Source organism: Zootermopsis nevadensis, unplaced genomic scaffold (assembly GCF_977971745.1).
Source record: "Zootermopsis nevadensis isolate Lab colony 2312 unplaced genomic scaffold, Znev_1.0 Znev_ptg000017l, whole genome shotgun sequence".
Taxonomy (NCBI): Eukaryota; Metazoa; Arthropoda; class Insecta; order Blattodea; family Termopsidae; genus Zootermopsis; species Zootermopsis nevadensis.
Genome location: NW_028259149.1, coordinates 9,307,143 through 9,322,389, shown reverse-complemented (window position 1 = coordinate 9,322,389; position 15,247 = coordinate 9,307,143). Strand labels below are relative to the sequence as shown.

Sequence of the window (15,247 nt, the reverse complement as noted above, 5' to 3'; positions counted from 1 at the left end):
CAATACTCTCCATTAACCAGTCTTTGTTGATTTTTGTTTTTCCAGGTATTTGTATAAGGAAGCAGTTCAATTACAGTCTGTGCCCACAGCACTGCACACACTGTATGCTGCTTTCAAATATCAGTGTGGTGGTCTGGTGAAGATATGTGTTCTGTATCTCGATTCTCAGCTGGACAGTTCCTCAGTACTAGAGGTTTACAGTCACCTTCGCATCTACTACGACCCCACAGTTTCATCACATAGAAACATTCAAGATAACTCGTCTTCTGCCGGTCCATCAGCACCTCCTATGGAGGCCACCGCTTGTGGGAGCCATATCCCATCAGTCTCAGTTGAAGGTTACCAGTTTTTGCCTGCTGGCAGTGAAGACATCACCGACGCAATGTCATACTGTGGCGCACTTCAGCATAACTGCCTGTATTATATTGATATGCATACTAAAGAAGTTTTGGAACAAGAACAATTAGAAGATTTGGATCTCGATGGACTTAGACTCATCGCCGAGAGGGAGACGCTTACTGTACCCTTGGAAAGTATCCTTTTTGATGCCTTGGTCAGGTGGTGTAATCGTGAATGTAAGAGGAGGAGACTGGAGTTGTCGGCAGAGAACAAACGTGCTGTTCTTGGTGAAGAGACTTTGTATGCTGTTCGATATTTGCTTATGAGTTCCGAAGAGTTCTTGGCAGGTCCAATGCAAAGTGGACTGCTAAACCAACGTGAGATTAATATGATTCTGGGGCACATTCTTCATCATCCAGTTCCTGAAAACCCATGTCTTTCAAACGTCATACCTCGAATGCGAACGCCAAGAAACAGAGCTCGAGGCCAGCCTATTCCTCTTAGCCAGAGATCAAACCTCGAATGTTCTGATCTTAATATAGCGATATCACAAGGAAATGGTTCTCAGTCAGGAAATACAAGAAGGTGGGTGGGAAAGGGATATGGCAAGAAAGATGCTAAGAAGCAAAAGAAGCAAAAGAGCAAAAGTTGTTCTCCAGAGAGAGGCAATCTCGAGGGTCACAAACAGAGTACTGGTTCTTGCATTGCACAGTGCGTTTTCAGTGCTCTGTCATGTGTGTTTGACTGACAGCTTTCATACTTTATTATACTGCTTTATTTATTCATCTCATAGATGTAAAAATTATAAATGTTACTTAAATTGCTTGATGCAGTATTCTAAACACGCTACATTGCCGAAGCACATTCTCATACGTCCTCAGTTCTGTGTCGGTTAAAGATACATAATATTTATTGTTGCCTTTTGACACTTATAAAGTACTTTTTTAAAATATGATGCTTCAATTTTAATTTGGGAGATCTTGCATTATGTATTCAAAATGTCATTTTAATGTGAGTGAACATCTGTATTTTCTTTGTTGACCCGCCCATGTCTAGTGGCCAAGATCAGAGATGAGATAACGTCATTTTGTGCTGTGATTAACCCAAAATTTATAGAGATATTATTATTGAATACAAAAACTAATAAATGTTACCATAATGATTGTTTTTGAAAGTGTAAACAGTCTATTGTACGTTGTTGATTGATAGTTGTATGGACCTGAATATGTAAACAATCTGCATTTGATGGATCATTCCAGTATTCCATTTATTTACATTGATGCATGAAATTTGCTTTTTAAAATTCCTGAGTAATTATGCACTGGAAGATATGTCTGCACTGACAGTACTTTAATACTTATTATGTTAAGGATTTCCAGTCTATTGATTTGTTATACTGGAACTACTGTATATATGTAAAGCATAATGTTTTATCTTAATGGACAGTTATTTCGTCTCAATGAACAATTATGCTGTTGGATCACGCTGCAGTACAACATGAATATTAAACATCCATGTGGAACTGTGCCGCTTAATATGCCAGTGAATTAAGCATCAGAATTTGTACTCACTTTATGAAACAAACATACCTGTTATTGTTCCGAGAACATATTTTATGCAAGTACTGTATATTTGGATGTCTGTTTAACATGTCTGGTAGTGGTAATTAGGATATATGGTCAATCTATTGCCCTCAATTAAATACAGTCAGCAGTCGGCTTTGCATTAAATTGTATTGTAATAACTCAGGTAGTAGAATTCAAAAGTTCAACACTGCCACTAAATTTGATCCTTTGATGCTTTCATCTTCCTGTACTTCCCTTTAATTGATCATCCTTCCATCTCGTTATTTATATTATAAATGGTAATTTTCAAAAAGATTTTCTTACCAAAACACCTTATATTTCTTGTCTTGCCCATCCTAGCCACATGCCATGCCAACCATAACCTATCTATATTCTGTCAATACTAGGTAACCTGTATAAGTTCCTCATTATGTAATATCCAAGATTGCTTTATGCAACATTGTTCACATTGTAGTATAGTGTCATATATATATATATATGTAAATTAACTTGCAAACAGATAATGAAGATATTTCTGTTGAGTTTTGAACTTAACCCTCTCCAGTTCAGTGACATCACACCATAGATTACGTGTTTTTCTTTTTCTAAATTAAATCTTCTGCATTTGGACAAGAACTGCATCCACGTTGACTAGTTACAGACATAAATATAGGAAGATCCATCAAAATGCTTAAAATTGGATAGACATATAAATAGTTCTAATGAGAGCAAGGTGCAGGCACCACATAAATTTTGTGAATATTCATTTACTTGAAAAATATGTGATAAATGTTTTATCTATCGGTGCTTTATTAAAAGTTTCTTAAAATTGCCATGCTCCTTATATTCTTGTGATTATGTTAATAATATAGGTTAAAACATTTTTGTAAATTTGTTGGTTGACAATTTTGTACTTGTTTTATACGGCCATTGAAAAATGCATTTGTACTTGTTGACTTCAGTAGCTGCTAACGTAATTAATGTTTTATGTAGATACCAACAGTCTGAAACCTAGTCACACTACAGTTCAGTTGCTATGCAAACTGGAGTAAGTATGGATTGTAATTGAGTTGTAACTGCTATACATTTGTCAAATATACCAGTGACAAATATAACAGAAAGGTAATAACTTTATTTGGATTGTGCCACTTACCTGAATTCATGAAATACAAAGAGATGCACAGTGAAAACTTGTTACAGTAATAGTCTGCATATTTTTGATGATTTAAGGTTTTTAAAATGTTATGTGGTTGAAAAAGAGAAAGAAAGTTTCTTAATAAAATCTCAGGTGATTAGCGCTGTCAAATGGTTAAAAGACAAAACCAACATTTCAGGGATCCCGTTTATTGAAGGTTTTGTGATTTTTCTCCAGATGATTTATTTACCTTTTGTAGTGAGATCTACTGGATGCTGGAACAGTTGAAATCTGCTGTGTGCACGTGTATGGGAGCATCGTATGTAGGTAGGTTTCCTTGGCTCATTGGTAGTAATGAGTAAGGGAAGATAAATAGTGACAAAAATTTTCACATGTGGTAGATATTAATCAGGACTGAAGTTGAATGACTTTAAGTAGAAACATGTTATGAGAAAGAAGGCAGCTCATTGACAAAAATGCAATGAAAAACTTTTAATTGACTTGCAGTAGTTAACAATGGTACTTCCAGGCATAATTTGTGCTGTGTATGTGAAAGGCTGGCACCTGAAGGTCTATATAGGTTGAAGTGTGCAAGACCTCTGCTGTGGCAAAAGCAGATCATGGGTAGTGCTATCAGTCATACAGAACCAACAAGTACATTGGAATGTCCTGACCATGACAGGCCTGATGAAATTATCACGCTAGTAGCTGAAATAGAGACACTGGAGAAAGCATGTAAGATATGGTCATGATTCATCTTTCATAATAACTGAATATTTATGTAAGACAACCATAAGGGAGCAAAAGGATTGTATAGTGATAATTTGATTTGGATTGATTAAGCTTGTAATTTTGTCCACACTAGTTTTATGCGTTCATTCAGGATATAGAAATCGCCCAAGACTGTTTCTTCTCATATTCTTCATGTATTACTGACCTCATTTCATTCAAAGCCACATTATCTTAGCAACTGATTACAGCCTGTTACTCAAAATCACACCTTGCCCTCTTCCATCTTACCTGACCTAATTTGCAAATAGGAAGAATGGAATTTTTCTGATAATTTTAGTGGTTACCCTCATCAGACTTAATGAAATGAATATGCTTTCAGGGATGGAACAGCTAGATGGTTACAATCTCCTCAAATAAGTTCTGCTGCATTTTTAGACAAAACATGAATATATACCACACCTAAAATTTCTCTGTTTACTTCCAGACCAACTTCCTGGCTATACTGACCGGTGTTTTCGAGGTATTCCTCAGTCCCAATGGTCAAATGCCGACATAGTATTTTAACTTGGGCCACGACCACTTCTTTTCACATCTTTTCCAATTCATTATTCACAATCATCCTCTCATTTTACACTACATAAACAGATCTACTGAAAAAGTGTCGTTTAAAAAACAAATAACTAGACCAACCAAAAATATAAGTGGGGGAAGTCCTGTGCACGAAACGCGTCACTGGAAATGCAAAACAGTGCCTTAAAACTATAAAGGGAATTTAGTCTTGGCGAAAAGCTCTAATTAATTCTATAGGCTATTCTGGTGGGAGAATATCCCACCAAGCAACTCTGTCAAAAGAGTTTTGGTTGGTACGTAATATTTCATAACACGCCACCCTTTCGTAGTGAGGACTTACAACTCCCAACTAAACTCCCTTGATCCAGCATACTCAAGTTAAACATCGTGCCCCTAACCCCCACCACAGTTAAATTCCTGATTAGTCTGCTATAAATACTACTCGAGTGAGCTCCATACCACCGATCATAAGTTAGTATTACCTGTGCCACAGATGGTCTGTAAACACCACGGTGAGAAATGTAATGAAGCTATTGTTGCATATTGTTTATTTGACGCTTTTTCAGTAGTTCAGACAAGAGTCGGGTATGAAGCTATATTAGTGGTCTGGTGCACTGTGACATTAGGTAGTCTCCTGAATCTGTGTGGATTTTGTTATTCTGAAACGTTGATAGTTACGTTCCAACTAAGTTAATATTCGATATTGTGCAACATCTGTATTTGCGATTCTACAATCGACTAGTTGAATGAATTTCTAACATCACGCCAGTGTTACGAGAGTGTGATGGAGGGTTAGGTTGTTGCTGATAATTTCAACAGTTGCAGTTGCTTAAATTCAAGTGTTTTGACATTTAAATTTTCTTAAAGTTTCATGTAAAATAATAATATTAATTTGATTCCGTCATGGTTGGTTATGAAGATCCAACGTTTTTTATTAAAGGTGGAGATGTGAGTTTTACTGATAGACAGAAAAACATTTTTGACAAATTGACAGTGGCTGAGAAGGAAAGGAATGAACGACAACAAGAATTAGATCACCGTAGTCACAGTAATATTGTCTGTGCTGGGAACAGTGTACCATCCCGCAAAAGATGTAGATCGGCAATGAAACAGTTCAGAGGTAAAGAGAGCATTTTCAAAAGGCCAGATGTACCTCCTCCACGTTTTAAGAACAAAAGCGTTCCAGACTACCACAGAAATCCACATAAATGGATTAAATATAGCTTAGGGGATGTGTCTCAGGAGGACATGTCTGAACAGAGCAATACAGCAGCAGCATTATCCTTTCTTAAAGAAATGCAGGCACGTAAGAGCCAAGAAAAAATGGAAGTTGATGATTGTCAAATAACATTCAAGCAACCGAAAAACAAAGCCATACTTCTTTCACAATATGGTACATCTATTGGCATGAAAAGTGTAGATAGCAGAGCCAATGAAATTGAAAAACCATCTTTTCGAAGCTCAAAACTTATAATGCCAGAGTATGTCGTTGGCATGACAAAGAAGAAGGACACAAGGAAACATGAAAAACCTGATCATTTACCTCAGAATGAGAACATCTCATCAAAAATAAAACTACAACATTTGATGGAAGAAGATGAGGGCGAGTAGATCACAGGTGAATATTAGATATTCATTGCATTTAAAGAGAAAAGATTATGAAGAAAAGTATAACTGTAAGTATATGACTGTGATGTGACTGAGTAAATGTATCATAAATTTATCTTTGAATATATGTGTAGCTGTAGGTGTAGGTGTAGCTGTAGTTTTTAAACAATATTTATAAGTACAGAAATTTAGAAGTCATAATTTTTAATAACTTTCGTTTTGACAGTTGTTATTACTTGTGTTCCCTCGCTCTGTACAGTGCAGAGGTAACCATTTAATGACATTTTATAGAATTATCTTTGGGTTAAGAATGAAGTACACTGTCTCCTGGAAAACTATCTTGCCAGTAGTAAAAATATAGATAGGTAAATCAAAGTACTGAGACGTAATGGCTGCACAACTGACGTAAAGTATTAACTGAATTATATTAGCCCTAGCCAAATGATTGTTATCCTCCATAACAGAAAGGTCTCTGATGTGAATTCTTTAAAAACCTGTTATTTTGACTAAATAATTTTGAGTTGAGTGGTTAACTTTGACATTTTATTCAGGAGGTTCTTAGGTTTGGATCTCATTCTGTAGACTGATTGCTGTGGCTGAGATTTTTTGTGATTTTTCACAATCCATCTGACTAAATGATTTGATAGTATCCGAAAACAAGCAACAGATGTATGTTTATTTGTCATTTCCTATTCTTCATTTACTGTCTTTCTATCATTTGATACTACATAACCTGTATGGCTTGAAGTATATATTGAATAACTGTAGAATTAATCTGTCAGCCAATTCTTTTACATTGTAATTAAAAATAATGTGGAGTTCCCATAGTGTGACAATTCTGTTACAGAAAGTTGATGCTGTGCATACATTTGTTCTATGTATTGTATTAATTGATGAGGAAATGGGGTCTTATAGGGAGATCACCTCAGAGGTATAATTTGGAAGACGTTTTGAAGCGATTAAGTATTGAAAGCTGAATTTGTATAAAGTGAGTGGCTCATGAAAATATAAGTTAACTATTTTGCTGTTTTCGAATAAAGTAAATGTAATTGTCTGGATCAGCGTGGTCAAATCGCAAGCTATTGGCCACATCCGGTCTGAGACCACTTGTAACCAGGCCTGTGAAAGTATTTTCTTTACTCTATAAAGGATTTAAAAAAAGTGATGATTTTTATGTTGTCCGCTGCCGTATGCACATGGTATTGACTTTAAAATCCATACTGTAAAATGTAAGTTTTCCAGGTAAAAATTGTGTCAGATACAAGCTGTTGTAGAAGCAAATTTAAAATATGTAACTCGGTAGGAATTTGTGCATACTTCAAGAACATTTACATTTCAGCATATATGTATTGTTGAAGAGAATGAAAATTTGATGTTAGTTTTCAAAAATAGTGCCAGGTAGAGTTTCTTGGCTCATGGGTACAATGGGAATACAGTTGTATGATCTGAAGCTTTTACTGTGGCTAAATATAATGAATTCTTCTCGGGCTACCAGCTGCGTAAGGTGGTTTAATGAAGGAAACACCAACGTTTTGAGAACCATCTGCAGTACCCTGAGGATGAGGAAGAAGAGTGACTGTTTAGTTGAGACCTTGAGTTTTTTAATCTTTCTGTATACGAGGGTGAGTCAAATGAAAACCGTAATTTTTTTTTAAATTTAATTTATTGAGTGAAAGCGGTACACAACTATATCATTTTTCTACATAGTCTCCATTTCGTTCAATACAGGCCCTCCAGCGTTTACGAAGTGTATGGATTCCTCTAGAAAAAAATTCTTGTGGTTGTCTGCACAACCACTCATGCACCGCCTGCTGTACCTCTTCATCAGAACGGAACTTCTTTCCTCCCATCGCCTCTTTGAGTGGCCCAAACATGTGGTAATCACTTAGGGCTAGGTCTGGTGAGTATGGCGGATGTGGAAGACACTCAAAGTGCAAGTCTTTGATTGTTGCAACTGTTGCACCGGCAGAGTGGTGCCGAGCATTGTCATGTCAAGGACACCTCTAGTCAAAAGTCCACGTCGCTTTGATCTGACTGCAGGTCGAAGATGATTGTTTAAGATTCTTCACTGATCAAAAAACGAATTACAGAACGTTGTTCTTCTTTCGTGCACGTAACTAGTGGAGCAGCCATTTTCAAATTGGCACTGTGATGGCGTTCTGTTTGTCTGCATTATACTACCACCTATAGGATACTCTTTATAGCATTGGTAACATGTCTGCCAACTTATAGGACAATGGCGCGATATTTCGAATTTTTATCTCAGTTTTCGGTTTTCATTTGACTCACCCTCATATTTGCAACTATCCTCCATATCTATAGACTGTATTTACCCTTCATTTTAAGGTGCTATCACAGAATTTGTGCAGATGGACTGAGGAAAACAAAGGAAACTGTCTAGATAGTATCTGGGCTCTGTTCTGAGAATCAGATCAGAATCTCTTGACTATTAGTCACCCAGAGTTTTTAGCTGATGGCTGCTGAATATTAAATATTCGTTGTGTGTAATATTTACATGTTTATTTTAACAGGTGTCATGGAGGAGCACAGATATGTAATTTTTATTAAGAAGAATTGTACTGCTGCAAAAGGAAAGCTTCTGTACACAAAATGGTGTGTTCATAATGTGTATTTCAGTTACATTCACATGTAATCATGTATGTATAATACTAGTTTGCTCTTTTGTTCAGTAAGTTAAATAAACAACTTAAAAATTTTAACATGTTCTTCTATGTGAACAAAGCCGATAATAACCAATTTTCAGTGTTTGGTTTTGTGTGTATAGATAGAATGCTATGCCAGAAAATATGTCTGAAATATATGACTATTCAGTGGTGGTGGTAGTACTAGTAGTAGTGTGACAAAATTTATAATAAAATACATGGCATATTATCTTTTTATCAGTTTCAGCATCTTTAGCGTACTTACATTAGCCATAGACGGTGGTTGACGTCATTAGCAACCCACTCAACCGATTCCTTCTTCAGGACGTAGCTAGGGCACTGATTCCAATTAAATCATTTTTTGAGGTAGGAATCTGCCATTTTACAACAATCTTTAAAAGTTGCGGTGCTTTCTAACGGCCGGAAAAAACAAAAAACTCATCTTCCATACCTTTCGAACTAAGTCTCGATTAATATTCACATTTTATTTAGACCATTGGCGACCCACTCAAGTTAACATGGGCACTCATTTTTTGTAGCGACCCAGAGGTTAAGAACCACTGGGTTAATGCAATCGGAATGTGATGTGATTTACGCCGTTCCTTCTCTCAAGCCGTTAATGCGTACTATCCCATGTTTTAATTTTGAATATTTTTGGGCGGTATAACAGTCAGGGTCATTCTGACATTAACGAATTGGTTAACATTAACTGTTAAGTTGTTATAACGAATTGTTTACTGTAACTGCATTATCTAAAAATAGGGGCATAACAATTGTTAAAGAAAGGGTGGATAAACTAGACTAAAATATCACTTGTTAAAAATGTTAGGGAATTTTAAGGTTATGTTGCGAACTAAACGTAGTCGGAATGTGTACTTAAAACACGATGACTATGCGAAACTTTGAGGTTAATATGACGAATTAAACTCATTTTGAATTATGTTCTAGTGGATATTGTGTATAGAATTTAATTATTAAATTATGTAGATCCATAATTTATCATTCCAGCGAACCTCATCAAATACATTGAAGGCTCTGAAGGAAAGCAGGCCACTTATCTTACATCCTGTGCAATCGTCGACAACTTGTGTCGGGATTTTTCCACTTACGCGATTTCCTTACCCCTGCTACAGACAGAATTTGGTAGCCAAGTTTAGTGACAAAGTTGGAGAGATTACCTCATCTGTTTTTTAGGCCAGTGAATATATGCGTTTCGTATAAGGAACCGGAATGGACGAAGGGCAATGTGGTAGAAACAAAAATACATGTAGCAATCGTCTGGGTGATTTCCAAAGGGCCTATTGCCAAGTAAGTATTGTACTTTTTATGGGGGGGGGGGGGGGGGAAGACACATTTCTGGCTGTAGGATGCCTTATACGGTTAGTTAGTATTTTAGAAGTAGAAAATCGGCAAAAACTGCTCCGTCATAACCATCCTGCACTGATATATGACGTTAGAACTGAGTGGAGACCTGGCGGGTTTCCCGATAGACTTTACACAGCTTTCAAGCAGATCACGGTACAGCATCTTGGGCTTTGTGTTCTGTGGAAACTTAAATATAAAACCAAAGTTTTTGAGCATTGAATTTTTGTCTACTAATTATTACGTACGCTTATCTGTTTATTTGTCTTTTTAATGGTAGAACGTATTCGGATTTTTTGGTTGCAAAAAAGGCGCTGTCTGTATTGACTAGCTGAGCGATTGTTAGCTTTGCTATGACTGTTTACATGAAGTTAAATACTAAAATCAGTCGTTTACCTCTTCCTTTCATTTTTTATTTCCATCTTTCTTCCTTCTGTTTCCATCTATCCGCCCATGTTTCCGTTCTTCTTTCGTGTTTGTTTGCTGTTAAACACGAATGTTAGAAAAGAATGTGAAAAGAGGCTATCAGCATAAGAAATTAAATTTATGGGTAGAAATGCAGGTTTACAGACTAATTATATCATCAACGAAATCAAGACCGAAACGAATTATGGTATGCAAGTCTGTGGGGGAAGAAGTTTCGAGAAATGACTGAAGAGATGGCATGAATCTGTAACAGAACACGTCACCTAACACGTGACTGGATGATTTTCGTTTTAAAATTCAACAATAAAATAACCAGTTTTCTTCTATCTCCTTCCTACAGTATTGTTTGTTTTAGCTCGTTTCTTCCATTCTTTATTAGTCGTTTATTAGGCCAATGTGTGAAGTATGTGACTGTCAAATAGAAGAGGATAATAAAGAGGATGCTGACAAACTGTGTACGGACAACGGACATGGAACATTTGAACTGCACTTGCCATTGTCATGCATCGTAAGTGTAGCTCAGTATACTATTTAGTAAGAAACATGTACAATGATTTCAAACTGGGGTTGTGGTAATGTTGATACATGTTATTGGCATGTGGCCATAACGGTGCCGTTGCAACGCTTCACAACGACGTCGGCATCGTGACGCTAGAATCAGCAAGTAGCTAGCGCCTCGGTCGCTTGCTCGGTCGGTTGTGTGTCTGCTTCCCCCCATCCCCCCCCCCCCCCCCCATAGTCATGGTGGACGAATGTACTTAACAGCAGTGGAGCAGCGAGCAATGTGCGAGCAGTTTCGCCTCGGCATTCTATCAACAAGCGCGGAAGGAAGTGCGGTCCGGTCTTCATTTTGTTTATGTTTCTTTTGCCATCCTTAGTGGTTAATCTGATTTTCGTATAACAATCGTCGGAAATGAAATATACAAGCAAACAAAGAAACAGCGTTTGATGAAGAGACTAGCAGTTGCTACGATACAACAGGCCTCGGCATTTCACCGCTTGAGAAACATCGACGAAACAGGTGAGTGATTATTGGTCAGTCATTATCATAATCTTTTACTACTTACAAATAGAGTATTACACTCAACGCAGCTTGTTACTGTTAAATGACATTAACTTTTGTTACAATGGTTCTGGGGAAACCACTATCTTCAGGCCACATACCGAAAATTAAAATTTGTTTCAGTTCGCGATGTGAGGTTATATTGGACCGTTATGTTGCGGATTTAACTATTATTACAAATGACCGTCTTCACACAACCATGATAGTGAATTCATGGAGTATGCTTTCATTTAACGCATGTCATGACGTTGATTTCACTAGGCAACATGTTTCGGGCATGAGGCCTTCAGGTCTGAAGATGGACTGCTTATGCCCGAAACATGTCTCCTGGTGAAATCAACGTCGTGACATGCATTAAATGAGAGGATACTCTATGAATTTACTAACATAGTTGTGTGGAGGTTACCTGAATTCTGTTCGCTGAATTTGTTACCCCTTACAACTGTTTGAATTATCAGTGATTACTTACACAATCGATCCAATATAACGCGACAAAATCTATAATATATGTTCTTTATTGTCACCTATATTATCTGCTATAGCATTAATACTAAATAATACTTCAAACGTGAGATTCAGTTTACGTTTTGCTTTACAATATGGCCTATGTTTGCATTGTTAATAACTTCCCCCATTTCGTTCTGATGCCTATTGCATCGATTGCGGATGTGCTAAAGGTACAATTGTCCGTCTGTAGTTAGCTGTCTTGAATTTGTATCGGCGTAATCAGATCCTTGTATTGGTTTCATGTTCTGTTTTCGCTGCGTATCGTTTGCTTGTGTAGTGTGTGTGTGCTGTGCACGCACTGCATTGTATAGCCAGCCGCGTCCCTTTCGCCAGGTACCAGTAGTTGACTGGTCCCGTTTTACATCGGCAGGAATATTTTATTGTGTGTGTGTGTGTGTGTTCTCGTCTCATATCTAAAGCGTAAAAATTATTAAAATATAATAAACTATAATTTCATGCTTCATCATCCTCAACTGATTAGACCTTGTTGCCCGTTCCAGTTCAGAATTACTTCTGAAAGTTATGAATCATTGTAGACGTTTGGCAGGACTCGTTCGAAGGTTGCCATTCGATTTATATTGGTATAAAACTTGGTCTTGAGTCCTAAGGGGAGAACGTTGACTGAGGGTGTCGGGCTGTTTTGAATACGGTAATGGAACTTTGCATTGTATAAAAGACAGGGACTTGACTAGCTGTTCCATGGTGTTAACATTAAGAAGTTTAGAATTGAAAGGTCAACGTGGAACATTATACTTATAAGTATACTTTCTAATGTTTCATTTGACTCCATTAAATGAACAGTGTAAAACATAGTCTATGACATTGTAATGAAGTCAAAGTAAAATAATTTTCTGGGCCCTTTCGTCTGTGTGAAACTACGTTTCATACAGAAAACTGAAAGTGTTGCACTGCCAAGAATTTGCAATAGGAGCTTGTACACACATTAGCTTCGCGTAGAAACTTCCAACCGGACTGACGCCCATGTGAGATTCGAGGTTCTCACGACTGCGAGTATGAAGATGATTGCCTTCTGAGTTTTTGCGCCGTCTGGTCTGGTAGAAGTTTACTGGTGATGGTGGGGGCAGCAAGCACTTCTGAAACGTCGATAAACTTCTAACAGACTACACGGTGCAACAACCCAGAAGACGGTCATCTTTAACGGAGCTAAAAGTTTCTTCACACTTCTTTAAAAATGGGTAATGGTGACATTTTACAATTTTTGTGTACTTATATTACAGAATGTCCCAAAAATAAACTTTTGTGGCCGCTCACCGCTGTCAAATAGGCCACGATGCTAACGTTGGTCATTTTGAATACCTACACAAAACTCGCTAATACACTAAGTATCAATGTTGACGTATGTAATGGTTTAGTTTATTAAAATGAATTTATTTCATTCATTGAAAATGTGTATATATCTTTTGGGACGCTCTATTTTTTCCCTAAACGGCGTATACGTTCCGAAAATCTTAAAACAGTGTGGCACGTCGGAAGAGTGAGACAGAGTAAGAGCTTGCAATATATTTTTAAAAAAGGCTTCGGTAAAGCCCCTGGCTTTGGACCGAGGGTGTGGTGATAATGTGATGCTTTGTCAGGGCTGTCTCGCAATTCAGCGGCTATAATAACCGAGTATGGCGAATTGGTAGATCGATTATTAGCAAGGGAAAACCGAGAACTCTAGTAAAAACCTGCTCCAGTGCCAATCTCATTTGAAGTCACCAGATATTATTAACCCTTTGAAGCCGAATGAAAGAGAGAGAGAGAGAAAGAAAGTTGAGGAGTAGTGAGAGACGCTGAACTTAACCGGGGGGGGGGGGGGGGGGGGGGGGCATAAATTATGAAGATTCCCAAGCGGAGTCTGCTTGTCCTTTTGGTAAAGGTACGCAAAGTACGTATGTACCCTGAAAACAGCCGGTATTGCAGCGTACTGTTACCATTCCTTGCAGTGCTTTGTTGGAGATACCATTTACAAATCGAACTTCTGGGCACTGTTTGCTACTAGATAGGCATCGAAAACTTGGCAATGGTATCAGGCACTATAATCCGAGTTTATTTTGACTAACATTTTTATGTCTACTGAAAGAATAACAAACTGCCTTTATGGCGTAATAAGGGTTTCTAAATAGAGTAATATGGATTTCTAAGTGAGTGTTTCTAGTACGAAGATGTAGGATGCACTTAGGATCGAGCGTGATTGTCTGTCACAGTCTGTTTTGTCACAGAATATCTCCTTCAAAATATCTGTGATAATGGTTTGTTAATTATATGGATATTGTGTTAGACATTGTACGTTGTTCAAGGTACATATATCAGCTACTTTTGGTCCCTAATCGAATTGACCCTCAGGGAGACTGAGTGAGTTTTTGAAACGTTTGCCTTTAGCCCAACATCGAGACGGCTGATCGCGCAAGAGGATTTTATAGCGTGATGAATGATGTTTTCTCTGTGATACGGACTGAATTCATGAATATTATTTAGATGATTCTCCGTTTTAAAGGGTCGAAAAGACGTTTATATTTAACTAAAATTTTACTGTGTCTTATATTTGTTGGAATTTAATTACGTTTGATCTTTATCCTACATTTTTGGCTGATACCCGATATCCTAAGTGTTGCTCATTTAGGTATAAGTTGCAGTCATGGCTAACAAAGACTCGTAAAGCACAAACGAAGGATACAAGGGCATAGGGAGGAGACACGCCCACCATGGTAGGACAAGCTTGGTCAGAGGAAGAGGGGTGGTCGATGCTGACCACATATATTACAGCACGATGAGGAAGTAATTGGTTAATAGGCGGTGATTACGATAATTAAATGTTACGATGATACTTATTCGTCTTCAGCTTTTGCGGATAATGTCCTCTGGCCTGTTCCACTTTTGAATTGACTTCTAAAACTATTAATTATTTTAGATGCTTCATAGGACATCTTGGACGCGAAATCGGTTATGATGATAATGATGATTAAATTGATTCAAAAACAATAATATATCTTGTTAATGGGTAGTCTTTGAGTAACAGTAAAAAGTTCCCGACTGTTTATGGAACCCAGAGATTCATCACCGTGTTTACAAAAGACAGGAATTCTGTCTCGAGCAGTTTTAATTCATTTTACTTTTCACACACTTTCTCTGATAGTCACTTTAATATTATCCTTTAGATTTTATTACTAAAATGTGTGCTACTTGTTTTTATCTTTCTGGTGTAGTAACGACAAGTGATAAAAAATGGCAGTGCTATTTACTTTTAGTAATAATGATGCTTCTACTGGAGCTCTAG

At 37.3% G+C, this 15,247-nt stretch overlaps 3 protein-coding genes across 11 annotated transcripts in view; all 3 read left to right on the top strand.

Moving 5' to 3' along the window:
- Positions 1 to 3,942, top strand: part of LOC110839344 (BTB/POZ domain-containing protein 2) — a 49,702-nt gene extending 45,760 nt beyond the window's left edge. For all 7 annotated transcript variants that reach the window (XM_022083484.2, XM_022083511.2, XM_022083467.2 and 4 more), the window contains one exon: positions 46 to 3,942. In XM_022083484.2, coding sequence (XP_021939176.1) covers positions 46 to 1,087 — 1,042 coding nt within the window. In that variant the 3' untranslated portion in view covers positions 1,088 to 3,942. The remainder of the gene's footprint in view (positions 1 to 45) is intronic.
- Positions 3,943 to 4,801: 859 nt separating this feature from the next.
- Positions 4,802 to 8,669, top strand: LOC110839376 (uncharacterized). The gene is made up of 2 exons (XM_022083540.2): positions 4,802 to 5,959; positions 8,481 to 8,669. The coding sequence occupies exon 1, from the start codon at positions 5,245 to 5,247 to the stop codon at positions 5,950 to 5,952; it is 708 nt and encodes a 235-aa protein (XP_021939232.1). The 5' UTR covers positions 4,802 to 5,244; the 3' UTR covers positions 5,953 to 5,959; positions 8,481 to 8,669.
- A 2,471-nt stretch (positions 8,670 to 11,140) lies between these two features.
- Shab (potassium voltage-gated channel shaker cognate b) overlaps positions 11,141 to 15,247 on the top strand; it is a 138,220-nt gene continuing 134,113 nt past the window's right edge. For all 3 annotated transcript variants that reach the window (XM_087350349.1, XM_087350348.1, XM_087350345.1), the window contains exon 1: positions 11,141 to 11,421. The gene's annotated coding sequence lies outside the window, so the exon portion shown is untranslated. The remainder of the gene's footprint in view (positions 11,422 to 15,247) is intronic.